This window comes from Cnephaeus nilssonii (genome assembly GCF_951640355.1).
Source record: "Cnephaeus nilssonii genome assembly, chromosome: 7".
NCBI lineage: Eukaryota > Metazoa > Chordata > Mammalia > Chiroptera > Vespertilionidae > Cnephaeus > Cnephaeus nilssonii.
This window is the reverse complement of record NC_137078.1, coordinates 60,179,167-60,206,381: the sequence shown is the minus strand read 5'-3', so window position 1 is coordinate 60,206,381 and position 27,215 is coordinate 60,179,167. Positions and strand designations below refer to the sequence as shown.

Sequence of the window (27,215 nt, the reverse complement as noted above, 5' to 3'; positions counted from 1 at the left end):
AGGTGGGGGGGAGAGGGGGGGGAACAAAGGAGTCTGTGAGACTGAGCAGCTATCCAGGATGACAGGTTTAATAGGTGCTTCCCTAAGTTAGCACTCTGGGCTATCACTAGGACACACACACACACACACACACACACACACACACACACACCGTGATCCGTTGTGCTGCTGTGCCTGCCACCTGCCACTCTGCGTGCCTTCTCTTTCTCCCAGTGCAAGAGGAATGCCGGACCTTGAATGAGGGAGCTCGATCTGATACGCTGGGAAACCTAGGCTCACATTAAGCTCTGCTCCTCTTAATTCTACCTGGTGACAGGTATGCAGGAGCTCACAATTCTGGGCATTTGGCCTGAGTAAGAATTAATTAGAAGGACTGTGTCTGCTCAAAATGAATTTCAGATCAAATAAACCAACACATAGCCAAACTGGCTGGATTTGAATCCTGGCTCTGTCATCTCTTATCTCTGTAATTCTGAGTAAATTACTTAATTTCCCTATGCCTCAATTTCCCCATTTGTAACATGGTGGCACTAATGCCTACCTTACAGAGTTGTGATCACTGGAAGTAATTCGGTAGAGAACATGGCACAGGTACTCCACAAAGGGGCCAGAAGGCAAGGATAGGCAGGGGAGGATTGGCTAAAAATGTGCTCTCTCCTCAGAATATTTACCTCTGTGTTAGGACTACAGCCTCAAGAGGGAAAGATAGTCCAAGAAAATAATTCTGAAGAAACTGGAAAAATGAGTCAGGGGAGAAGAAAAAGTAAGACATTTGAAACTCAGAGCTACCTACAAAGCCTACAGAGTCTTGGTCTGAAAGCACACCCAATGACTAGACCCCTGGGAATGATCTGCAAACACAGTCATGAGCCTAGGAGCTGCACACAGACACGAGAAAGGGCATTAGAAGGGGACAAGGAAAGAAGGGAGGTGCCACAGTAATGACCTTGTGGGACAAAGAGAAGATTGGCAGGTGAGCAAACCAATCAGAGGCATTGAAAGTGAGAAAAGAAATTCCAAAAGCCTATTCTCAGATTCTGAAGGAAATGGGAAAAACAGAAACTAGAGAGAAAGTGGCCAGAAATACAGATGGAAAGAAGGGGAATTAGATGAGCCACTTCAAAAGGCCGAGACAGCGACGGCAAGTTTTCCCTCTTCTCCCTTTATTGTGTGAGATGTGTGTGCCTGAAGGGAGGGGTGCCCTTCTTGAGCTGGCTGTGGTTAATCACATGGAGAGCAGTAGTTCTCGAGGGTGCTGAGCGGGGACAAATGAGGCAGTAAAAATGACAGGCCCCCAGGGCATCAGGGAATTAGTTGGTGTTCTGTGGGATCACTTCCAGGGATGCACTGAGAAGGCTGCTCTCTGGGGAGAAAGGCAGACTCCTGAAATATATGGTGACTGCGTTTGGAAAGAAAGAAGAAGCAGCACTGGAGCTGCTGTCTGGTCCCTAAGTCCTGCATCGGTGAAGGGCCATGTGATTCAAGGGAGAATATAGGCTCTCCTGTTTCCTGACATTTGGTGGTCTGGAAAAAAGCCTTTCATTAGAAATCAAATCATCGGGACCCAGTTTATGACCCTCTGCAAATTTCCTGGGAGGGAAGAAGGGGAACATTCATCGTGCTAAATAGTATTACTCACCAGTCTTATATTATCTCATTTAGTCCTTTACCAACCCTGTGGAGTAGGTACTAATACCTGCTTATGGATAGACTGTTTGCAAAAATAGCTACAATGATACTCCAGCCTTGGGTGCTCCCTTCCTACACTAACCCTGAGCTTGGCTTTGTGATTTGCTTTGGCCAATAAGTCAACAGCAAATGTGACATCTGCAGAGATTGAAAATCACTTGCTCACTGGGATCTGTTCTTACTGTGCTTGGAACCATTGTGCCACCAAACAAGCCCCCACCCCCATCCCCAGCTAGCCTGCTGGACAAAGAGAGATATTTGTCAAATTATCACCAACGCACCACGTGATATGGAGTCATATCAACCACCAGGCCCGTGAGTGTGGCCATTCTATACCATGCGGCCAAGTCATCCAGAAGACCACAGACACATGGGCCCAGCAAAGTTCAGCCAAGCTGGCCCTGACAGAATAACAGCCCAGCCAAACCTACAGAGTCTTTTTGAGAAATAATAAATATCTTTAAGTCGATACATTTTTTGAGTGGTTTGATTACACAGCAAAGCTAACAGATACATGAAGAGAATGAGGCTCAGAGACATTAAATGACTTGGAGAATCTCACAGATATGAATTTTACCATATTGTGCCTCTTCCTTAGACTTCAAGTTCCTCAACTCTAAAATGAGGGCAGTGCCCTGACTGGTTTGGCTCAGTGGATAGAGCGTTGGCCTGGGGATTGAAGGGTCCCAGGTTTGATTCCGGCCAAGGGCATGTACCTCAGTTGTGGGTTCGATCCCCAGTGTAGTTCGTGTAGGAGGCAGCTGATTGATGTTTCTCTCTCATCAGTGTCTCTAACTATCCCTCTTCCTCCCTCTCCATAAAATCAATCTATACTAATAAAAGGGTAATATGCAAATTGGTCACAACGCCCTCACAGTAATAACCGAACAACAGGCTGTGTGGGGCGACAAGGCCGGCAGGGGGGTTAGCGAGGGGACCAAACGACTGACCAGCAGGCTGCATGGGGTGACCAGGCCGGCAGGGGGGGCAGTTGGGGGCGATCAGGCTGGTAGGCAGAGGCAGTTAGGGGTAATCAGGCAGGCAGGTGAGCAGTTAGGAGCCAGCGGTCCCAGATTGTGAGAGGGATGTCTGACTGCCCTTTCAGCCCAATCCTAGGCAATTGGACATCCCTCAAGGGGTCCCGGATTGGAGAGGGTGCAGGCTGGGCTGAGGGTTCCCCCTCCCCCTTGTGCACAAAGTTCGTGTACCGGGCCTCTAGTAAAAATATATTAAAATAAAATAAAATGAGGACCGTGAGTGAGAGCATCCTACTCCCTTCTTGGTGCTTGGAAGAGATGAGAAAACACTCCAAAAATTACACTAGTCGTATATAAACATAAGGCTTCATTCCCATTCCCTACCAACTTCTCTTATTCATACTTGAAATAACATGGTTCGGGTCTCCAGGCACCTGCTTGGGGAATGGCTCCTATAGGCCTCCTGTAGGCTATCTCTGGGATGTATAGAAACAATCCCTTTGCAACTCAAATGCTCACATTAAACCAAGGATATAAAACAGCCTGCCTACCATCTGTCTTCTCCATCTTAGGAAATGCTGACCGTCAATCTCTTAGGCACTCTTCATCCGATAAGTCTGTCAAATGTGTTGGACAGTTCTGAAAGAAAGATAGAAAAGTGGAGATTCTCATTAGAGTTAAATAAGTATGGAGGGAACACAGCACCAAAGAAAGTAACGGCCATCCTTGCCTTTGTCCCAGGGGTGCCTATGAGCTCATAGCCCTCCAAGGATGCCTGGATGCACCCTAGATTCCAATCCTGGGAACGTTAGCAATGGTTGACACCAAAGGAAGCATTTGGTCCAACCTACTCACTTGGCAGATGAGGAAACTGAGACTCGGAAGTTAATTGCTTGATGCAAGGCAACTCTCGGCGGTGTATTAGTGAAGGAGCTGGGACCAGACCCAGGGCTCTGATAACCAGCACGTTGTTCTTTGCATAAGCTGAAATCTATTCACCCCACCCCACCCCCATCATGGTAAAATCATTATAATCTATTTAATGAAAAAGCTGGAATCAGAGTACCTGCTAATGAACTATGACATCCCAATCAGATTCAAGACAAAGCTGTCTAGGAGCTGATACTTAGAGGTGATTTCCAACCATGGGCCGAGCAAGGGGAAGTGCAACCTAGGTGGCCAGAAACCATCAGTCACTATTCAAGCAGCATACTGTCCTGACTCTGAATTAGGGCACCTTGAGGTTGGATCATAAATTTTCCCCAAAGTTTTAATCCATTCCCCAGACTCTTTCTTCAAATGGTAAACAACCTGCCTTCTGTCCCTATTATAATAAATCACCCAGAAAATTGTTTTCTGTGTGTGATTGTAACTCCACACACATCCTAATAATGAATTATCTGTGGCACATCAGCAGCGGAAACTGGGTTGTTTTAGGAATTTTAATGTGCTCTACAATGCACTCAGACCAGAAAAGTGTACCAGGGATGAGGGAAGGACTGAGGAAAACGGGGAGTGAGGGAAGGAGGAGGATGGCCTCCAGCAACCCAGGATGGAAAAAAGGGGGACAAACAAGTAAACTGGAGAAGAGGGCTGGGAATTATCAGGTCTGCCAAATAAGAGGAAGTCTGAAGTTTGCCTAACAGAAAGTTTCGTGCAGCCTTTTCCTTCCTTCCTTCCTTCCTTCCTTCCTTCCTTCCTTCCTTTCTTTCTTTCTTTCTTTCTTTCTTTCTTTCTTTCTTTCTTTCTTTCTTTCTTTCTTTCAATAGGTTTTTATTGATTTCAGGAAGAGGAAAGGAGAGGGAGAGAGATATAAAAACATCAATGATGAGAGAGAATCATTGGTCGGCTGCCTCCTGCATGCCCCCTACTGGGGATGGAGCCTGCCAACCCAGCGTATGCCCTAACTGGGAATCCAACTGTGACTTCCTGGTTCATAGGTTGATGCTCAACCACTGAGCCACACTGGCTGGGCCATGCACCTTCTTTCTATGAGTACTGCTACTGCCTCTGAAGTCTGGCCCTGCTCCTGCCTTGGCTCCTCCCAAACATGACCCACACAGCTGCCAGAAGGGCCTTTCCCTGTGCAGGTGGGACAGAGCCCAGAAGGTCAGGCAGGGTTTCTATAGGCAAACACACTCCTTGCAGAAGGAACACCGACACTGAGCACCTCGCTTAGCTTTGAGGCAAAATGTACTTAAGTTTGGGGGCAGCGTAGAGCTGGAGTAGAGAAATTAGGGGAAAGGGGGTTCCAAATTGGGGTGCGGGAGGGTCACCCATATGAGAAAGAAAAACTTCTGTAAAAGCCTAAGTGTTCATCGATAGATGAATGGATAAAGAAAATGTGGCATATATATATATAATGGAATATTGTTCAGCCATAAAAAGAAGAAAATCTTGCCATTTGTGACAACATGGATGGACTTGAAGGGCATTATGCTAAATGAAGTAAATCCTGCAGAGGAAGACAAATATTGTATGATCTCATTTATATGTGGAATCTAAAGAACAAGACAAAATAGAGAAAAGATTGGTGGTTGCCAGGAGGTAGGGGACAGATGAAATGGGTGAAGGGTCAAAATATACAAATTTCCAGTTGTAAGATATCTAAGTCCTAGGCACATAATGTACAGCATGATGACCATCTATATATATAAAAGGCTAAGTGACCTACTGTCCATCCATCCAACTGACTGACTGGCCGGCCGGTACATATGACATGCACTAGCAATCCTATATAATAAAAGGCTAATACACAAATTGTCCCCTTGACTGGGAGTCCGACCAGGAGTTTGACCAGGGGTCGGGGCCGGCTGGCCAACCACCCGCGGTCCCTCCCCCTGGCTGGCCCCGCCCCCGATCAGCCCCAATCGGGGCAGGCCGACCAGACCCCACCCGTGCACGAATTCATGCACTGGGCCTCTAGTTTAAAAATAAATGTTGACTCGTGCATGCGTGATACATATAAAGCTCTTACTGGTGCCAATTGCATGCATGTGTTTTGATCTGTCATTGTCGATCGTGAATTTGGTTGACACTTCTATTATAGAGAAAGGGCTAATAGCGATATTAAAATATTTCTTCGAATTACTTTCCTTTCAATGTGCACGAATACATGCACCGGCCTCTAGTAGTTAATAATATCGTATTGTATATTTGAACATTGCTAAGACAGTAGATCTTAACGTTCTCATCATGAGGAAAAAAATTGTAACTATGGTGGTGATGAATGTTAACTAAATATATTGAGGTAATGATTTTGCAATGTATATGTATATCAAATTGCTATGTTTTATGCTATACATCTAAAACCAGTACAATGTGTTCTATGTCAACTATATCTCAATTTCAAAAATAAATATAATTTTTAAATAAATAAAAGAAAGAGAAGGTTCCCAAGCAGAAGACACTACTACCAAGCTCAATGCTGAATGTCCACAGTCTGCAGCCAGTGGTGGAGGCTCCCAGAGGCTCGGCAGCTTCAAGGTGAAGCCTGGGGAAGAAAAGGGTGAGGACACAAACCCTAAGCTTGGCCCCTGGGCCTATTTCTCTATCATCACGGCTTCTCCTCTCCCTTTTGCTCCCCTCTTCCTCCCACCCCATAACATTACTGAGCAATAGGCAGAGCCTGGAGCCCTTGACATAAATTATCTCATGCAATCTATTCCCTAACCCGGAGAGAATTACTATTGTCCCCATTTTTCAGATAGGGAGACTGAGGCTGAGAGTTTACAGGTCTTTCCAAAGTAACATAACAAACAAATACTGGAGCAGAATTCATCCTCAAGTCTAACTGACTCCAAGCCTGTGCTGGGAACAGGAGTGATTTGCAAACAGTTGTCCATCCCTATAAGTCAGCCTGGTGCTGTGACTGGTTCCTAGCTCTCTGTGTAAGGGGAAATGTTCCTGACTTCCATGCTTCTCTTCTTCTCCCACAAGGGTACATGAAACACCTTCTGGGCACAGAGAAGTAACTGCTCTCTCAGGAGGCCACCTGGCCAACGGCATGACCTGCTTCTCCAAGGCTGTGCACCAAGCAACAAGGCTCCACCTGAGCAAGAGGGGGCCACCTGGGTGCAGATGGACCTGTGGCTGCACAAACTCACTATCACCTCCGAGAGTTCAAGCACACCCCCTGCCTTTGGCTAGAGTTGGGTTCAGCCCTTCATGTATCAGATCAAAGGTTGCAAATGATTATGCAGCACACGTTAGATCAAGTTCCACTAAAACTCACACACACACACACACACACACACACACACACACACACAACTGTAATATTGGAGACCTCTAATAGTTCTCTTAGACTTAAATTTTAGTAAAATTAGTCATTCCAAGGCTACAGAAATTAAATGGATCTGACATCCAACTCTCTAAAGAAGCGGGCTCAGCAAGCTTCATTCTAAAGGGCTCTAAACACAGGAAGGAAAAGAGGGGGCTGTCATGCCCACATCATGCCACTTTCAGCCCCACCCACCCCAGGCTTCTCCACTCTGGTCCATGATCCTTGTGGTGGACAGCTTGGAATTTAGCTAAGGGGAGTTTCTTTGAATGAGTGGGGTGTTTGATGTGGTTAGGTGAGTGGAATTGAGAAATAATTGCCCCATCAACCCATACGGGCTTTGTTTGCATTACAACAGAATATGAAAATAGCTTTGTTGGACAGAATTCTTCTTTGAAATGAAATTTTGCAACCTTCCCAAACGTTTAAAAATATGACCTCAAGCAATTTATTCCTGGTTCTATTAAGTTGTATCCCCAGTGTTCAGAACCTTGTAATACCTGGTGTTGTTATGTAACTTTTCATTTGCTTACGGGCCTATCCCAAGACCAAGGGTGCCAATTAGGCCCCAACCTCTCTCATTAGCTCAGTGTTCTAGATGATTTGAGTACACACAGCTTTATCTCTCTAGCTCTTCTCCCCTACTAGTCCGTAAGCTGGCGAAGGTCAGAATTCCTGCAGGACTCCTTTCTGTACCCACTCCGTATGCCATCCCAACTCCTGTATCTTAACAGGTGGCAGACCCTTAGTTCAGGGTAACATCCCCAAGTTACAAGTGAGGAAACAAAGGCACAGAGAGGCTATGCGGCCCATGCAAAGTTACCCAGTTAATGAGGGGCAGGGAGTTTGTGTGACTCCCTCACTCCACATGGCCTCCCAAAGCCAACTGGCAGTGAAGAGGTGGGGACTGAGGCTGCCCAGTCAAAAGCCACCAAAGGCAGTCCCTGGCGGACGGCCCAAGGTGTCATCACCAGGCCACGTTAGAAACAGCTCCAGCAGGGTCCCTGCCTGGGAGCATGGATTGCCCCGGTCGGCCCCACTCCTGCAGTGTAGACGCGCCCACTCTCTCTCTCTCCACATGTATTTCTTTTGTGATGCCATTTCAATGTCATTTCTAATTTTCAAACCCAAATTCAAAGAAGCCTTCCTTCACTTCTCCGAAATTGAAACCTAGTTCTGTGCTCTTGTTCTCTTCAAGCCTCTCTTCGTTCTGCAATAATAAAAATGCTGTACTTCATCCCAGAACAGGCTGCATGCCAAAATAAACAGCACCTTGGATTTCCTTGAAAAGAAACCTTGGCTCAAAGCACAGCCTTGCCGCCACGAGAATTCTTGGAGAAGTCAACCTGACAAAGTCAAATATTTCGCAAGGTAGCGCTCCAAGCAGAGACCCTGCCGATCCACGCACGCAGGACCACTTGCAAAGACAAAGCACTCTTTCCAAAAGAGAAAAGAAGGTTCCTCCCAGACCTCGCACCAGTCCTGCCAAAGTGAGGAGCGCTTCCCGTTTCCCCACTCCCGGGGCCGGGGCCACCGAGGGTAAATGTCCTTTGTGCTAAGCAGCAGGAGGCATCTGACCACAGGGCGAGCGGGCTGCAGCCCAGACAGCCCAGTGCGCGCCTGGAAGATTCCGGCCAACTGAGTTCTCCAGCCGGCTCACTTCCTACCGCCCCAGGAAACAAAGGGAACTCGTGCTCACTGAATGACACATGAACACAATCTCATTTACTCCCTTCCCACATTTTTTCGGCCAGCGTCTGTCATTCTTGCCTGCATTGCAGCAGCGGAGTCTGGAGCTTCGTGAAGAAGAGAAAACTGTCGCCCTAGCCGGTTTGGCTCAGTGGATAGAGCGTCAGCCTGCGGACTGAAGGGTCCCGGGTTCGATTCCGGCCAGGGCACATGCCCGGGTTGTGGGCTCGATCCCCAGTGGGGGGCGTGCAGGAGGCAGCCGATCAATGATTCTCTCTCATCATTGATGTTTCTATCTCTCTATCCCTCTCCCTTCCTCTCTGAAATCAATAAAGAAAAAGAAGAAGAAGAGAAAACTGTCACCAGCAAAGCAGTGGCCACATTACCTTCCCTGGCATCCCCTCCCCCCCCCCTCCTCCCCACCTCCATCCACAGCCAGGAGCAGGAGGATTGGGCTCCTCCCAGACAGCGAGGTTCGGCTGCGGACCCGGCCGGAGGCTGGGGAGTTGAGCACAGTGGCATTGGCTGCCCAGCTGTTCCAGGGTTTGGTCAGGTGATCTGCAACCTTGCTCGAAAAGCAAATCCTGACTTCCTCCAGGAGCTGAGACCCGGGTCTTGCCGAAAGCGGGGAAACGCGCAGATGCTGCCATTGGAAAGTTAGTTCCCAGGCTGCCGCCACTTCGAGGACACATGTAAAGACACCGAAACAGCGCACACCTCTCCCCCGACCCCCAGAGCTAGGCGCTGGCCGGGGAGGCGATCGTTACTGATGCCTCTCCTCCTCCCGCCCGGTAGCTGCGGTGGCTCATTAGCAAAATTGCTCCTAATGAGGACGCGGCTTCCTTAGGCGTGGAAGCCCTCCCTGCACCTCCTCCTTCCCGGCTCTGCCCGAGAAACTTCCTCTCCCACCGGCCTCCTGGGGTCCCAGCACCCTGCGACGCTTCTGGGCAACCCCCAGACCGCTCGCTGCCCGGATCATTCAGTGCCTGCAAGTCCGTGGGGCAGCGCAGGGGACAGAAACAATGACCTGGGAGCTCGCTCCCCTGGCAGCTCCGGCTTCGGCTGCCCGAGCGCTGAAACGCACCCAATTCTGGCAGGAAAAAAAAAGAAGAAAAAAGGCAAGGAAGTACCTACGGTAAGGATCCAGCTCCAGGCACGGATTCTAAGTGCAACGCGCACCAGGGACCTCAGAGCGGCGGGCGCAGGAGCAGGGAGAAGGCAGCTGCGAAGGAGGAAGGGCTCGGAGCCCCAGGCAGGCGCGCGGAGAGTCCCGCCAGCCCGCCGCCGCCGCCGCCGCCGCCGCAGCCCGGAGCAGAGGCGCAGGCTCTCCAAACCCAGCACCCCCTCTGGCCCTGAAGGAGATGCAGGGGGGTTGGGGCAATCAAAAGGGGGCCGGGAGATCGTCTGGGCTCCCGTGGGCAGGCTCAGGAGCATAGAGACCTTGTCCCCTTGACCTTCTGGGGCTCCAGCCAAAGGAGGCTGTCCCAGGAAATAAAGCCCGGTTAGTAAGACATGTCGAAGCAGCTTTGACCTTCACAGACGCCGCCTGTCGAGATGTGCTTTCAAAGGCCGGGGCAGATTCCTGTCTAACCCACGCGGAACCTGATGCCAGGGGCTGCGTGTCACCCTGAAACGCTGCCTGCATGCAGCCCAGGAAAGCTGGGAAGCACTTTACATCCTGGGTCCCATTTATCCTCACACCCGGGCAAGGCAGCCAGGCAGGGCGAGCACCCCATTGTACAGGCGAAGAAGGAAAGGACAGTCACAGTGACTTCCCTGATGGAATCTGGATGAAAAAGAAGGTGCCTGGGGTAGGACTCCGTGTGGTTCCCACTACCCTGGATCACACTGCTCGTTTTCCTTGAAAGATTCTAGCGCATCTCACTCAAAAGAGAGGTTGAGAGACTTACCGAAGGGCACGGGTGATGTGATGGACAAGGCTGTGGAACACCAACGTCCCGTTTTCTCAAATGCTAAACATATTTTTCTGTGTTAACGGAGTACATGGACCAAACCATCAGGATTTTTTTTTAAATCATAAATATACCTTATGAAAAAAATATACTGAAAGAGCAAAGCCTCTCTGATAGATTGCAGATTGTCAGTGATAACCCCACCAAACTGGCCAGAGAACGCCTCTGACATTTTGCCAGGAAGCCAGTGAAAAACAACTCCCCATTTTATCAGCCCCCGTGACTTTGCAGCCACTCATGCCTCCCCTCTGGTGTACTACGTGACGGAGATAAGCGTTCTCTTTTCCTCTCCCAGAATAAATTCTTCTTCATCCAAGACAAACAGGTGAGAGGCTTACTTCCAGAGCGGCAACTTTCTTGCAAGACCCAGCCTTCTGTGGGCACACTGGCCAGTTCCCACCTGCTCTCCACGCTCTGCTCAGCATCCCCTCCACGTGCAGCGGCCACCTGCCTGCTTCACCTGCTCCTGTCTGCCCTCTCCCGAAGCAGGTATCACCCTCATTGCTGCCTCTGTGTCTGTCTCCCTGACACGTGTCAGACTAGATGCTCCACAAAGTGTATGAAACTGAACTTATCCACAAAACCAATGTCTCTAAACACACGTGGCCTCAAGTACCACCGAGCGCCTCTGCTTTTCCACCAGGCTCCAGGCCTCTCATCAGATTAAAGAAGATAGTAGAATGAGCAAAGGAAATACCAACCTCCCCCCTAACTGTGCCACTGATCAGCTTGGCTCAGATGGTAGGACAGAGACTCACAGGAAAACACACACACACACACACACACACACACACACACACGCATGCACACCAATGTCCCCAGACCTCTTTCTGGAGACAAGTAACACTTTTAGTTCTGCGGGTCTCACAGAGATGCTGAGACAGACAGACACTGTGCTGGCCGCCCACGTCTCAAAGAGGAGGAGAGACTCTCCTGCCTTTCTAACTTGTCCGGTCAAGCAAGGAGGTGACCAGAACAGGGAATGTTAGCCTCCGTTTTCCAGATGAGGAAACAAAGTTTGCTTCCTAGGTTACAAAGCCAAAAAATGGCAAAGTCTCAACTCAAACCCAGATTTTCTGTCTCTCAAAGAATACCCTTTCCTCTAAGCCAGACGGCCTGAACTGGGATGCAGGTGAATGCAGGTGACACACAAATACCAGCACGTAAGCTTCAACGCTGGCGTTGTCCAAGCAAAAGTGATTTCACATGGAGAGACAGTCTTTTATACACTGAGTGGACAGATTATTATGATCTCTGAATGCATAATAATCTGGCCACTCAGTGTATATCCTTCCTATATAATAAAAGGCCAATATGCAAATTATCCCCTCGACCAGGAGTTTGACCAGCAGGCAGGCCGGGTCCAGCCAGCCTGGCCAGGGGGAGGGGACATGAGCAGTTGGCCGGCCTGCCTGCTGGTCGAACTCCTGGTTGAGGGGACAATTTGCATATTGGCCTTTTATTTTATATATATATATATATATATATATATATATATATATATATATATATCCTATCTAATAAAAGAGAAACATGCAAATTAACTGTACCGCCGCTATGCCCACAAGCCACACCCACCAGCCAATCAGGAGCGAGTATGCAAAGTAACCCAACAAATATGGCGGCAGCCACAGAGCTAGAGAGAGCAGGAGGCTTGGGTTGCCCCTGGCGATGGAGGAAGCCAAGCTTTCCGCCCCCCCTGGCCTGCCCTGGCCTCCACTCAAGGCTACAAAGTTTCAATTATAGAAGATAAATAAATCCCAAATACCAGGGCCTCCGCTTGGGTCGCCAGGGGACATGGCTGGCCTGCAAACCACCACAGGCCCCTCTCCCAGGCCACCCCACTCCCCAAGGGAACCCCCACCCTGATCCGGGACACCCTTCAGGGCAAACCAGGCAGCCCCCACCTGTGTACCAGACCTCTATCCTATCTAATAAAAAGGTAATATGCAAATTGACCATCACTCCAACACATAAGATGGCTGCCCCCATGTAGTCAAAGATGGCTGCCCCCATGTGGACACAAGATGGCCCACAGGGGAGGGCAGTTGGGGGGGACCACGCCTGCAGCAGAGGGCAGTTAGGGGTGACCATGTCTGCAGGGGAGGACAGTTAGAGATGACCAGGCCTTCAAGGGAGGGCAGTTAGGAGTGGCCAGGTCGGCAGGGGAGGGCAGTTAGGGGCAATCAGGCTGGCAGGGGAGTGGTTAGGGGTGATCAGGCTGGCAGGCAGAAGTGGTTAGGGGCAATCAGGAAGGCAGGCAGGCAGGCGAGCAGTTGGGAGCCAGCAGTCCTGATTGTGAGAGGAATGTTCTACTGTCCATTTAGGCCCGATCCTATCGGGATCGGGCCTAAACGGACAGTCAGACATCCCTCGAGGGGTCCCAGATTGGAGAGGGTGCAGGCTGGGCTGAGGAACCCTCCTCCCCCTGTGCACGAATTTCGTGCACCAGGCCTCTAGCACGTGTGTGTGTGTGTGTGTGTGTGTGTGTGTGTGTGTGTGTGTGTGTATACACATACTGAGTGGCCAGATTATTATGCGTTCAGAGATTATAATAATCTGGCCACTCAGTGTGTGTGTGTGTGTGTGTGTGTGTACATATATATATTAATTTCAGAAAAGAAAGGAGAGAGAGAGAGATAGAAACTTCAATGATGAGAGAGAATCATCGATCAGCTGCCTCCTACCCAACCCCCCCACCCCAAGCTCCATCCCCATCCCTACCCTACCCCGCACTGGGGATCGAGCTGGCAACCTGGACATGTGCCCTGACTGGGAATCGAACCATGACCTCCTGGTTCATAGGTTGATGCTCAATCACTGAGCCATACCCGGCCAGGCTGGAGAGACAGTCTTTATAGGAAACCCCAACGAATTTCTCTAGGGGAGTCTGTGCTTGTTTGGGGGAATCCCCTCCATGGCCTCTGGCCCTTGCCATGTCTGGGATACCACCATATATAACCCCATCCCTCTGCCTCACTCAGACATATGTCTTAAGACCAGTAGCCAACTTCATATTACCACCAAACCACCCAGAGAATCCCTGGACCAAACACAGGTATTCACAAGAACTTTTCTGGCAGGAATCCTTTGCCTGAGAGGAGGTTTGATTCCATTTGCAATTTAAAAGCCTCCAGCATCTGCCCCAGCATGGGGAATAGGTGGACTGTCCAAGTCTCTAAGTCAGCCAAGAAGGGCGCTAGGCAAGAGGGAAGAGATGGAACTATCTTAAGAATGTGCCCTCAATCTAAGCAGTCCTCCGGGCCTTTGCACTTTTCTGGAGAACAGCTGTTTGTGGTCTCTGTGTTATGGGAGTCGGGGGCTTAGGAGGAGCACCTTTGTTAGGTGCAGGTGCTGCTGAAATAGAGCGTCTCAGAGAGCCCAGTTACTGCCATGGCTATTCGGACAGAATGCAACTTGAACTGATGAAGAAAGAAATCAGGCCTGTGGGACCTGTGGGTGTAGCAGCCCAGGGAGGAGCATCAGCCATTCTAAAGACTGACCCTTTAAAGCAGATGAAGATTTCTCAGGGAGGAAGCAGGTTGTCAGTGATAACCCAGGAAGAGAGGAGGCTGCACTCACTCCGGGAAAAATGCTCCTTGGACAAAAATAAAGGCTTCAGGGCCACAGGGAAAGAGATCTCCACTCCTCGTCCCTCCCTTCACTTAGAGCTTCCAGAGGCTCTTAGTCCGTGACTCAAACTCACTAAAATCAAGAGGCCAAATAGACAAATGAGGAAGGGGTGTGAGCAGGCATTCAAAAAAGAAGAAATACCAATGGTCAATATCTGAAAAGTGTTTAACCCCATGAATTAATAATCCAGGATACCACATAAACATCGAAATGCCCTGTTCTTTATTTACCCTACACTGTGCCAGGCACTCTAGGTTCGTTCCAAATACCATCCAATTGAATTCCCACAATAATCCTGTGAAGCAGTTTTGTTATTTTAATTATCCAAGGACAGAGCTGAGGCGTGAGCAGCTACCCAGGGACTGAGACCATCGGAGTTAAGATTCGAATTCAGTGAATATGCTGCTCTTAGCCATGGTACAACACAGACTCTCTTACAAGTTAAAGCAAATTTTTTTTATTATTATTAAAGAAAGATCTTCAGCCCTAGATGCTTTGGCTCAGTGGATAGAGCGTTGGCCTGCAGACAAAAGGGTCCCAGGTTCGATTCCAGTCAACAGCACGTACCTTGGTTGCAGGCTCCTCCCGGCCAAGGCCCTGGTCAGGGGCTGGTGCAGGAGGCAACCAATCAATATGTTTCTCTCACATCAATGTTTCTCTCTATCTTTCCCTCTCTCTTCCACTCTCCCTAAATATCAATGGAAAAATATCCTTGGGCGAGAATTAATAAAACAAAACAAAAAGGAAGGAAGATCTTGTTGATCAGGTGTGACAAGAACAGGACATACCCTTTGCAGAAGTTGTGGGAGCTGCATAGCAGGTTTTCTTGGTCTAAAACAAATCATTGTTATGATTGATGTAGTCTTACAAAATAAAAAATAAATTATCTGGGGGGGAAAAAAGGTGAGAAATCACTATAATCCTATTATCTTGATGCTAGTTTCATGTCTACCTATTTTGCATATTTTAACATGATTGACAAAAGCAAGTTCTATGGTGGTAAAGAGTCTGGCCTCCAAGTCAAGGAATCCCATCTCTGCCCCGGCTGTGTAACCTTGGGCGAATACTTTCTCTCTGTGCTTCAGCTGCTTTATTTGTAAACTAGGCATAGTAATGCACCCTATACACCATGGATCTGTCAGGAGGATTAAATAAGGTGATAATACATGCATGTCACTTAGAACAGAAGGTCTATGTTAATCAATAGTAAATATATGCACTATTAATCCTATCTAATAATAGACAAATATGCAAATTGACCATACCTCCGACACACCCACAAGCCACACCCACCATCCGATCAGAGCGAGTATGCAAATTAACCCAAACCAAGATGGCTACAGCCACAGAGAGCAAGGTTTCCTAGGTAACAGAGGAAGCCAAGCTTTCTGCCAGCTGTTGCAGGCCTAAGCCTCCACTCAAGCTACAAAGTTTCAATTATAGAAGGTAAACAAATTCAAACAAATGACGGCAGAATGGAGCTTGAGAGAGCAGGCCAGGGTTGCCGCCAGCAACAGGGGAAGCAAAGCTTTCCACACAACCTGGCTGGGCCCACCCGCTTAAGGCAACAAAGTTTCAATTATAATCCCAACACAAATGGCTGCGGGCCTCGGAGGGAGCCCCAGGCTTGGCTCTGCTCCAGGCTACAAAGTTTCAATTGTAGAAGGAAAATAAATTCCAGATACCAGGGCCTCCGCTTGCGTTGCCAGGGGGCATGGCCCGCCTGCAAACCACCACAGGCCCCTCGCTCAGGCCGCTCCACGCCCCAAGGGAACCCCCACCTGATCCGGGACACCCTTCAGGGCAAACCAGCTGGCCCCCATCCCTGTACCAGGCCTCTAACCTATCTAATAAAAGAGTACTATGCAGATTGATCATCACTGCAACACACAATATAGCTGCCCCCATGTGGTCAAAGATCCTGCCCCCATGTGGACACAGGATGGCCACCACAAGATGGCCAGCAGGAGAGGGCAGTTGGGAGGCACCTGGCCTGCAAGGGAGGGCAGTTGAGAGGGACCAAGCCTGCAAGGGAGGGCAGTTGGAGGTGATCAACCCGGCAGGAGAGGGCAGTTAGGGGTGACCAGGCCGGCAGAGGAGGGAAGTTGGGGGCAAACAGGCTGGCAGCAGAGTGGTTAGGGGGTGATCAGGCTGGCAGGCAGAAGCAGTTAGGGGCAATCAGGAAGGCAGGCAGGCAAGCAGTTGGGAGCCAGCAGTTCTGGATTGTGAGAGGGATGTCCGACTGCCCGTTTAGGCCCGATCGGGATCGGGCCTAAATGGGCAGTCGGACATCCCTTGAGGGGTCCCAGATTGGAGAGGGTACAGGCTGGGCTGAGGGACAACCCCCCTCCGTGCACGAATTTCGTGCACCGGGCCTCTAGTATAATAATATGTATTTATAGATGAATTCAACTTTGAACTTAAAATTCTATCACATAACCATTTTAAAATAAGGTTATACTTGCTTTATAATGATTAATGTAAATGGCTATACAAAATTTTACTGTCTCAGGCCTTATTTTCCAAACCCACTATCTCCTGGAGATCATTCCGCCTCATTTTAACTCTCCCTTCAACACCACTATCAGCCAGCCTGACTGGGCAAGTCTTCAGGGATGTCCGAATTGGGTGGCTGGAACTCAGCTGCCACAAGTGATGTTGAATGGTTAAGAGCACGAGCATTGAGGTGAGACAGACCAGGTTCAAATCCTGACTATGTGACCTTGAGCAAATTTCCTTATTCAAGAAGAACTCAGCTCAGTACATGGTTTAAGGACCCCATGAGACAAGGTATGTAAAATGCTTGTGTCAATGCTCAGTATTAATAAATACCCAATAAATCTTGGGTATGATTAAATTTTTAAACCCACAGTGTTTTAAGTAAGGAAAGGGCCAGGATCAGGTTTGTTTTATTTATCATCCTATTTCTAACAGTTGGCATAGTAGAACGCAACAAAAATGTGTTGAATAAATAAATAAATTAATGTATGTATCATAGAGACTATCAAAGCAGGAACGAATAGTTTTAAAACACATTTATTTAGATATTATATACATACATACAATTTACCCACATAAATTGTACAATTCAATAGGTGTATAGTCAGAGTTGTGTAAACATTTCCACAACCTAATTTTTTAAATTGTGGTAAAATATACAAAACATAAAAGTTATCATTTTAATCACTTGTAAATATAAAATTCAATGGCATTAAATATATTCATAATCATCACCACTATATATATCCAAAACTTTTTCATCATCTCCAACATAAATTCTGTAACCCCTTAAACAATAACTCTTTATTCCCTCTTGCTCCCAGTCCTGGTAATATCTATTCTACTTTCTGTCTGTATGAATTTACATATTCTAGGTACTTGGGATAACACAGAAGGAACAAATATTATATGATAAGGGGGATCATACAATATTTGTACCTTCTGTATCTGGCTTATTTCACTTAGCATGTTTTCAAGGTCCATTCAAGTTGTAGCATATATGCATTTTCATTTCTCTTTATGGTTGAATAATATTCTATTACTAGAGGCCTGGTGCATGGATTGATGCACCAGTGGGGTCCCTCGGCCTGGCCTGCACCCTCCTGCAACTGGGACCCCTTAGGGGATGTCAGACTGCCGGTTTCGGCCCAATCCCTGCAGGCCAGGCCGAGGGACCTTACTTGTGTACGAATCTGTGCACTGGGCCTCTAGTATGCATATAAGATCTTTGGTTAATCTCTTCCCCGCCTCGCCCCCCTTCCCCCTTCCTCCTGAGATTCATCAGTCTGTTCCATGTTTCCATGCCTGTGTATTGAGCGTCTTCCCCCTGGTGGTCAGTGTGTGTAATAGCAAATGGTCGAACAGTCGCTTAGGCTTATATATATATAAGCACATTTTGTTTATCCATTCATCTATCAGTTGACACATGGTTTTCTTCATCTTTTTGGCTATTGTGAATAATGCTGCTATAAACATTGGTGTACAAAAATCTGTTCAAGTTCCTGCTTTCATTTATTCTGGATATATACCAAGGAGTGAAATGGCTGGGTAATATGGTTATTCTATTTTACTTTCTGAGGAACCACCGTTTCTTTTCCAAAGCAGCTGCATCACTTTACAATTCCACCAGCAATGCATGAGTGTTCCAATTTCTCCATATCTTAGCCAATATTTGTTTTTTTCTATTAAAAAATAAGGATAGCCATCGTAGTAATTGTAGTTGGAGTGAAGTATTATTTCATTGAGGTTTTGATTTGCATTTCCTTAATGACTAATGATTGTTGAGCAACTTTTCATATGTTTATTGGTCATTTGTATATCTTCTTTGGAAAAATGTCTATTCAAGTCTTTTGCCCATTTTTTAAATGGGATGTTTGTTTTTGATGTTGAGTTGTAAGAGTTCTTTATATATACTGAATATTAACCCTTTATTGGATATGTGATTTGCAGATATTTTCTCCCATTATGTAGGGTATCTTTTGGCTTTCTTGATAGTATGCTTTGATATGCACAAAAGTTGCTGAGTTCATGCTGCTGAGTATCTTGAGGGCACCAGATTATTAATTTTGATCAACTCCAATTGATCTATATTTTCTTTTGTTGCCTGTGCTTTGGTATCACATTCATGAAAACGTTGCCAAATTCAATGTCATAAAGATTTTTCTTCATGTTTTCTTCTAAGAGTTTTATAGTTTCAGCTCTTAAGTTTAGGGTGTTGACCCATTTTGAGGTCATTTTGTAATATGGTTTAAGATAAAGGTCCAGCTTCATTTTTTTTGCACAGGAACAGTCAGTTTACCCAGCACCATTTGTTGAATAAAAACCATAATCTTCTAATTTCAGGACATTTTCATAATTCCCAAAAGAAAACCCATATATGGAATTTCCTTCTTATAAAGGAACTAGGAACATACTAAGTAAGTTTTTGAGAGTTAATAAACCTTGTCTTTCACAGACAAAAGTTAGCTCATTATAAGAGTTTACTGAGATCATTAATTCTCTGTTCTACAAAGACGTGTGACCTCCATCCATCATTAAACAACACTGCAAAACTCCCGTGTATGCACGCAGGCCAAGAGCTGGAATTCCCGCCGTTCTCAGGAAGGGTGAGTTGTTATTAGTGCAGAAGACATTTGTCATGATTTTTTTTTTTTTTTTTTTTGCTACCCAGCACCTTGTGAGCACCCTTCCTATGCTTGGTTGATTTCCTTTCTTAGGAGTCCCACCTCTCCAGGGTTGAAATGAGAATTTACGGCACCAGACTTCTTTACGGTTAGGACTCAGTCATGGACCTGAACTCAGCAGGCAGAGGCACCCAGGCCAGACCTCACACTGAAAAAGAAAGGGCTCCCGGCAAGTGATGCTAGGGAGGGTGGTGGAATGACTTGACATCCTTGAATGAATTCCTCTTCTCGAATTAGTTCTGTAGTTTGCAACTATGGCCCTTAACTGCTACAATGAAGCATCAGAGTTTTTAACTGCTTCTATTCTATTAATTGATATTACTTGTAGGATTACTTTTCAGAGTTTCTGTTGATGGTTTTGGCTATTTTTCTCTTCTCCTTTCACCCTTTGTTATTAGCATACTTTTTCTCACTGAAAAGTGGGAATGAGCAGGCTTGGTGGGCCACAGGGTCTTTTGCTTGGCGGAAATGGGCCATCGTCTAAATAGTTTGGGAACCACAACTTGGAGTAAACCCAGGAATTCAGCATCACCTCCCCGCTCCCGGGTCACCTCGGTGAAAGCATCTCAAGGGTAGGCACAGACACACCCTCCGCAGTGGGACGCTCCTGTCCCCACCCTGTTTGGGCAGCGTTCCTCCCAGCTTCATTGTCTCTGGTCAGACTCCAGCAGAAGCCGTCCCAGGCATCACCTGGCTTCAGAGCACGGGCTGCAGGTGCAGATACTTTAGGGCTTGTGTGGGCTGTGGCATCTGCCTTTTGGGTTGGGAGGAAGATTTTTCTTGGCAGGGTCTGCACATTCAGGAAAGTCGGTTAAACCAAACTGAGCTTGATAAGTAATCTCCTGACACCTCGGTGAAGCCAATGATGTTTCCAGATTTCTCAAGTTGGAAGACTTTTATTACTATTGTCTATGGCCCCACCTGGCCCTTTGGCAAGCCCAGTCTAAAGAGAAGTGGGCGTTTGTGATGTGGGTCACACAGGGCTGATGAGCACCCAGCCTCCCCGGCATGCAGCCGGAGGAAGGGGGGAGCATCATCAGAGATAAACCAGACAGAGGCAGTGAAAGAAGGACTCTAGAAACTTCTATCAACTTCAACTTTCCTTTGAAGGAGATGGGGTTTGTTGCCAGTGTACCACCTGGCAATACAAAGGAAGGTCACATACAATTCTGGTTTGTGGTTTATTTTGTTTTAATGTGGGTAAAGTCACTCAGAAAATGTGTTTCAGAAACTCACATCTCATATTTGCATCACCCTATAGCAGCTCAAAGGTGTCACAAAATGGTTGGGCACTAGAAGCACAGCAAAGGCAGACTTTTACTAGGTAACTGTAAATAAACAAATAAGCACAGAACTTTTCTGCCAGCCAGATTAGGGGGCTTTTCAAGTCAAGGCACCTCTTTCATGCTGCTAGTATCTCGAGGGCACCAGACCAGGGCCCTGCAGGTGGGCAGTGCTCAAGGAGGCCTGCTGATTCTCTCCCGCTGGGAGCAGAGAAAGATAAAACAGAACCTTGGGCGTCATCGTCATTTACTAATGGGGAAACGGAGGCTCAGTGACTTGTCTGTACCCTACAGCAGGGTCAAGGTCAGTCAGATCCTGCATTCTAGACTCCTGCCCCTGTGCCTCCCTTGACACACCTCATGCGGATGGCCCTGCTGTGCAGTGTGGTCCTGGAGGACACCGAACTGGTGGTTTCTTTCAGAACAAACAATGTGGCTGGTGTCCCCAGTTTAACCGTGGAGCGATGACATTGCTGTGGTCAAGAGAGACAGAGAGCTACGCCTACTTCGGTTGGTGACCTTCACTGCAGCCTCTGGTTACAGGAAAGGACGATGCACCACCATAGGAATGGTTGCCAACATCAACGAAGCACTGACTGTGCTGAGTCCTTTACCCACCCTCACTCTGCGCTGGGACAGCACTGTCACTCTGCCCTGTAAACGCGGTACAGATGGCCTCCTGGTGGCCCAGCCTCCGCTCAGCGTTGCGTTCAAAGAAACAGCATTAGGTAGGAAAAAGCTGAACTGGAGGCAATCCAAACCTCCACTGCAGTCCCTAGAGAAAACATCAAAGGGGAAGTGCATTCTTAGCACAAAGCAGAAGTCTTAATTTTTTTCTCTCCCATCTCTGCTATTCTCAGTATCTATTTCCAGCAACACACCTGCTCCAGAAGCAGAGCACCCTGCTACCCAACTCAACATCCCTTCTACCCAACTCTTTACTCACTCACCTCCCTCACCTCCGGCATCTATTCGCCCATCCTCTCCTTGTCACCAAGAATCCCAATATTGGCTTCATTTGCCCGATGCTTTCTCAAGACTTGATGACCCCTCCCTGCATAGTAATGGAAGGGCAACAGCCAAGCAAACGATGCCAGAAATTTTCTTAGAAGGAAATGACTTGAAGGCTCCACAGGCAAATACGCTCACGTGTTTACCGTTTTTATTCCCCGCCACACCCATTTTACAGACGAGAAAACTGAGGCATAGTAACAACAGTGAATAATTATGTTGTAATAATAAACAACCAGACAGTGTCCAATATTGTACAAATGATACCTTACTTAATTTCACAATGACCATATTAGGCAGGTGCTATTATAGCCTTCCACAGATGGCAGGTTTAGGGCACAAAGCTAGTAAATGGCAGAGCTGAAATTCTAATTGGAGTGCATCTGACTCTGGAGACCCGGCTCTTAACCACAATATTCTCTATCAGGTTCTACTTCTGTAACTGTCTATGAAGTTGCCAGTAGAGTTTACATGGAAAGAGAAGGGCTAGAAGGGGTCAATGGGGGAAAAAGGAGGACATATGTAATAATTTCAACAATAAAGATTTAATTAAAAAAATAAATAGAAAGAGAAGGAACCAGATAGCAAGATTTAGTGTTAAATTCCATCACCAGCCATGCTCATTAAATACCGGATGATTATGAAAATATAAACATTTCCTGAACATGCAGTAGGTCTATAAATAAGATAAATTTATTTGCAAAGGATTAGACTGAGAAATGCAGCGACTTTCTAATTAGCTTAAAATTATTTAATCGATACAACACAATTACTTTTCAAATAATCTTTGAAGGTTCCAGGGAGTCTTGAGGCATTTAATTGCTATTTAACCAGATAGCCGCAGTCAAATTACACAGATATCAATTGTAGAGAAAAATGCTCTTTGCAGATCCAGCACTCTGTCAAAATTTCCATTAGAAAGATATATTTTCAGGCCAGATACAAGGGTTTTAGGTTACAAATTAATTTCGTTTCTCTGTTGTTCACAAGGGCAGGGTGGGGGAGGGAGAGTGGCTAGAGAGGCTGATTCAAGGATCCACGGAGAGCTGGACCTCCCTGCCAAGGCGGCAGTTTCTCCCAAAGCACAGGAGGATGCTGCTGCCAGTGACTCCAATTAGCAAGTCTGGGTTGAACTTGGGTCCCCCGTTCGTCTCATGGCTCCGGCAAATATAAACCATGGGCCAAGACTTGAACCACGAGTGTTACAGAAAACCGGAGAAGAACCAAGCAACACTTAGAGAGATGGAGTTACATTTATTATTATTATTATTACGCGCAGGCCCTGAGGAAAATGTCTCTCAAATTCTGGACCCCAACATGGAGGAATTTTCCCTATTTATATGTTTTTACCTTCTTTGTCTCCCAAATATGGGGTGTTTCCGGTCCCCTTTGCAAGTTCTTAAAGAGCCCCTATGTGCTGGGGCTTTGAGACCTCAACCAAAGGCTTGGCCTGGTGCCAGCACTGATAAATTCATCTGGGGAAGGTTTAATGGCCTCTCTGAAGTGGGAGTAGTCTTTTTTTCCTTATTATTTAAGCAAGCAAGCATTTACAGAAGCCAAAATAGCAGGGTTAAAATTTCAAACAGCAGTTTTTATAATAAGATGGATGCTTCACGAGTTTGTCTGGATCTCACTCATACCCAATACACCTACTTTCAGGACCCCATGAAGTGAAAGCAATAGACCAGTGATGGCGAACCTATGACACGCATGTCAGCACTGACACGCGTAGCCATTTCTGATGACACTCAGCCGCATGCCGAGGATGAAACATTTGCTGCTCCTGAGGATGAAACATTTGCGACTGAAGTCTTGGAGTTAGTTTTTTCCTCAAAGTGACACACCGCCTGAGTTATGCTCAGTTTTTTGGCGAAGTTTGGCACACCAAGCTCAAAAGGTTGCCCATCACTGCAATAGACTCTCATGGAACAAGCAGTGGCTACAGCATCAGAACCTCTCGGGCAGGAATCTGTGTTTCAACAAGCCGCCCAGGGGATTTTTAAGCGCACTGAAGTTTGAGAAGTCCTGCTCTCCCCTACTTTTAAAAACACTTTGTAAACTTTAGTTCAGCGCTTCTTAAACTGTAATGCATCTGCATCTGCCGAAGATCTCCTTAAAATGCAGATGCTGATTCAGCAGGTGTGGGGAGGGGCTGAGAATGTGCATTTCCAACAAGCTCTCGGGAGATGCTGCTGCTGCTGCTGGCCCAGCACCGAGGAGCCAGGCATGTGATTGGGGTGTCTGTCGGGTTGGGAAGGAGTCCAACAGACCTCGGCACAATTCCTAGCTCCAATGCTTGCAAGCTGTGTGACCTTGGCCACGTCTCTCTACCTCCTTGAGCCAGATTCCTCAGCTATGAGAGGGTGTAAAATAGGGCTATGCACTTTCAGATGGCAACAGGCCTGTACTTAACACAGCACTTGGCATGTAAGAAATACGCAAACAGAAGCTGTGGTTGCCGTTGTTTCTCAGGGAAGAATGAAACAACTAAGTCCTCAATAATCGTTCGTTTTATTAATTATTGAGACTTGCCATACGGCGTGACAGGCATTGTGCCAAGTGGCACACTATTATCGGTTCCTCCTCCCAATGACTGTATCTGTGAGGTCAGTTATTATTTGTTCTGTCTTGCAGATTAAGAAGCCAAAGCCCAGAGAGGTTTAGTGACTTGGTCCAAGTCACAAAGTCAGTGGCAGGTAGAGCTAAGGTTGAATTCGGGTCTCCCTGCCCACGCTTCCAATCGCCCAGACTGAGGCATGGTCTGTCCACACCTGTCTTGAAGACCTGAGTGGAGGGAAGGTGGTGGGAGGTGGTACAATACAGGACCAGGTTGTAGAGGTGGAGGTCAGGCAGGGCCAGACAATGTCCTGGAGGTGGAAATGCTGGGCTGCAGAGGGACATAAGGCACAAGAGAAGGAGCAGGGCCAGGTCCCACAGGGACTGGGACACCCGTTGATCAGAATATAGAGCCTAAAAGGGACGAGGACTGTCACCCTAGCGCCCTGAACCCTGCTGAGCCAGAGCAGTGCTCCTTAAAGATACAGTAAGTATACGAATAACGATGGATTCATAGATTCATTACTATTTCGAAGGCAGCAACTGATTTGGAATTGGTGGCCAGGATGTGTTGAAGTGGGGAAGAGATTTTCACATCTGGGCTTTTTTCTTTAAAAGGGGAGCAGTTCAAAACAGAAGAACAACAGGAATATTTCCCTTGGAGCACAGCCAGTGCACACAATGCCTCCTTTTCTTCCCAGGGAAGGAGGCGCTGGGGTCCAGCCGCTGGGTGGGTGTGTGCAGCCCAGAGCCTGCCTGACGTACTTACCCACTTGTGCTGAGGAGCACAAAGCCCCCCAACTGCCAAGCCAAACACAAATGCCTCCTTCACCGCAGGCCTGTGCAGCGTGTGGTTCAGCTGCCACAGCTTCTGAAAGGCCCCCTCCAGGGCCAAAGTGAGGCTCTTGTGGCTGGGTCCCCCAACTACCATTTGGAGACAAAAGGAGGCATTCGCAATCATCCAGTCACCCTCACTGGCCATGAGGCACGAAGTTAAACATCCCAGCAGCTTGAAGGGAACAAGGGGAGACTTTCTGGTAAAAAAAAATTAGCCTCTACAGATGGTGTTCAATCAGCCATTCATCAGAAATTATTGTTCAGGCACAGGGCCGGGGTCTGTGGATTTATGGATGAATAAGCCAGGAATAAAAACTCTTAAAAAAATCAAGGTCCAAAATAGGAGGCAGAGACCTAAATTAGGACATAGGTTTTACAGAGGGGGACAAAGGCGTTACGGAGGACCATGAAAGCATCACTGTCGTGGTATTTGAGCTGGGCTTTGAAGGATGAATAGAAGTTCGACAGGCAGACTGGGGTAGCAACCCTGTAGCTCAGAGCTGAAAACAGGCACGGCGGGCTTGAGGAATGACCAGTGAACCAGGCCCCGAGTGGGGAGAGTGGGGGCTGGAGGTCAGCTCCCTTTATTCTGTAGAGACAGGAAACAGCAAAGGTTCTCAGCACAGGAGGAACAAGACGAAGGCTGGGGTTTGGATACAACTCTGGATGCAATGAGGGAGGTACATCCACAGGACCTGGCCCATTAGAAGACCATAAATATTTAAGGAATAAACACATGGTTTCGAGAGGGGAGAGAGTAGCAAGTGTGACGAGAAGTCTGCCCAGCCTTCACTAACTGCTTCTTTTGTCTTTTTTAAAATTTATTTATTTTAAGAGAACAGCAGCCTTTCTTCTCTTTTATTGAACCATCACAAATGTATATAATCTGAGATTGCAGGCATAATTACATAATGTCTTACACTGTTGGCAGTTTCCTGAACGTTGGCTTTGTCTTCCGGAATAATTTTGTCAGCTCCTTGAAGCCCAGGGCAATGCCTCTTGTGTTCTCTCTGCATAGCCCAGCAGCATCTATCATGCGCTAAGCACACAGTAGGTCCCAGGTAAGCAGAACCATGAAACACATTCATGGAGTGTAAGAGCTAGACAGGCTCTTGCAATTTAGCTGGTCCAACTGGCTCATTTTACAGATGGGGAGGCTGAAACCCAGAGAAAGGGGAACATGGCCACCCGAAAATGTGTTCACATTCCTACCTCTAGACTCTGGCACTTCACAGCAGGAACCTGGGCTCAGCCAAGACTTTCAAGTGGTAACGCCAGGGGTCAAGGCATCCAGCCACAAGCCCAGATAACAACAGGGTAAACAAAACAACAACACACAAACAATAGGCACGGAAGAACGTGTTCCTACACATACATGGTATTCAGCTTCCAATCCTTATGCAGTTCTGAGAAGAGCATAGCCTGGCTGTAGAACTGTTACAGGCAGCACGACATAAACATAAAGCGTGTGGGCTCTGGAGTAAGGTGGGCCTGAGTTTGAATCCCACTCTGCCACTTACCAGTGTGTCTTTAGCAAGTTCTCTAAACTCTCCCAGCCCCGGGGTCCATATGTGTCGAATAACAAAAACACAATTTCCTCCTTACAGGGTTGCACAGATTAATTGGGATGAAGTATATCAAATGCTTATCATGGAGCCTGCAGTGGAAATGAAAAGGTAGCAAACTAGATAGAAATTGGCAGCCAATGGACCCTTTGGTTCCTGAACACTCACTTACGTTCAGGCCCTGGATCAGGGAGGACAGGGAGGTGTCAAAAATCCAGGGTTTCAAACCTGGGTAACTAGAGAGTGGTGGGGACACCAACTGAGTTATGAAAACAAGGACAAGAGAGAAACCCGAAGGTTAGTGGTGTAGATTCTAGAGTCATCCATGTCAGCTGAGGTGACGGGGTGAGGAGCAAGAGGAGGAGTGTGAGGAAAACTCCTGAGAAAGTCACATGTGGGGAGCAGATGTGAAGGAAGAGCCAGAGTGGCTTGCAACCCGGAGAACGGGCAAGGCCAAGCTCAGCTTCCGTGGCGCAGGGGAATGCTGCCAGGCGTGGACAAGGTGGGAGAAGCAGCAGATGGGGCTACTCTTTGCTA

General features: G+C 47.4%; 1 protein-coding gene across 5 annotated transcripts in view; it reads right to left on the bottom strand.

Annotated features, from left to right (window-relative positions):
- The window catches only part of KANK4 (KN motif and ankyrin repeat domains 4), a 71,554-nt gene that overhangs the window by 28,898 nt on the left and 15,441 nt on the right, over positions 1 to 27,215 (bottom strand). Inside the window, exons 1-2 of one of the 5 annotated variants that reach the window (XM_079776805.1) lie at positions 9,772 to 9,910; positions 3,218 to 3,305 (exon numbers count right to left, since the gene is read on the bottom strand). In XM_079776805.1, the coding sequence (XP_079632931.1) occupies positions 3,218 to 3,233 (16 nt within the window). In that variant the 5' untranslated portion in view covers positions 3,234 to 3,305; positions 9,772 to 9,910. Of the gene's footprint in view, positions 1 to 3,217; positions 3,306 to 9,767; positions 10,134 to 27,215 lie in introns of those variants that run through there. The other 4 variants (XM_079776806.1, XM_079776804.1, XM_079776807.1 and 1 more) reach the window with 4 other exon arrangements.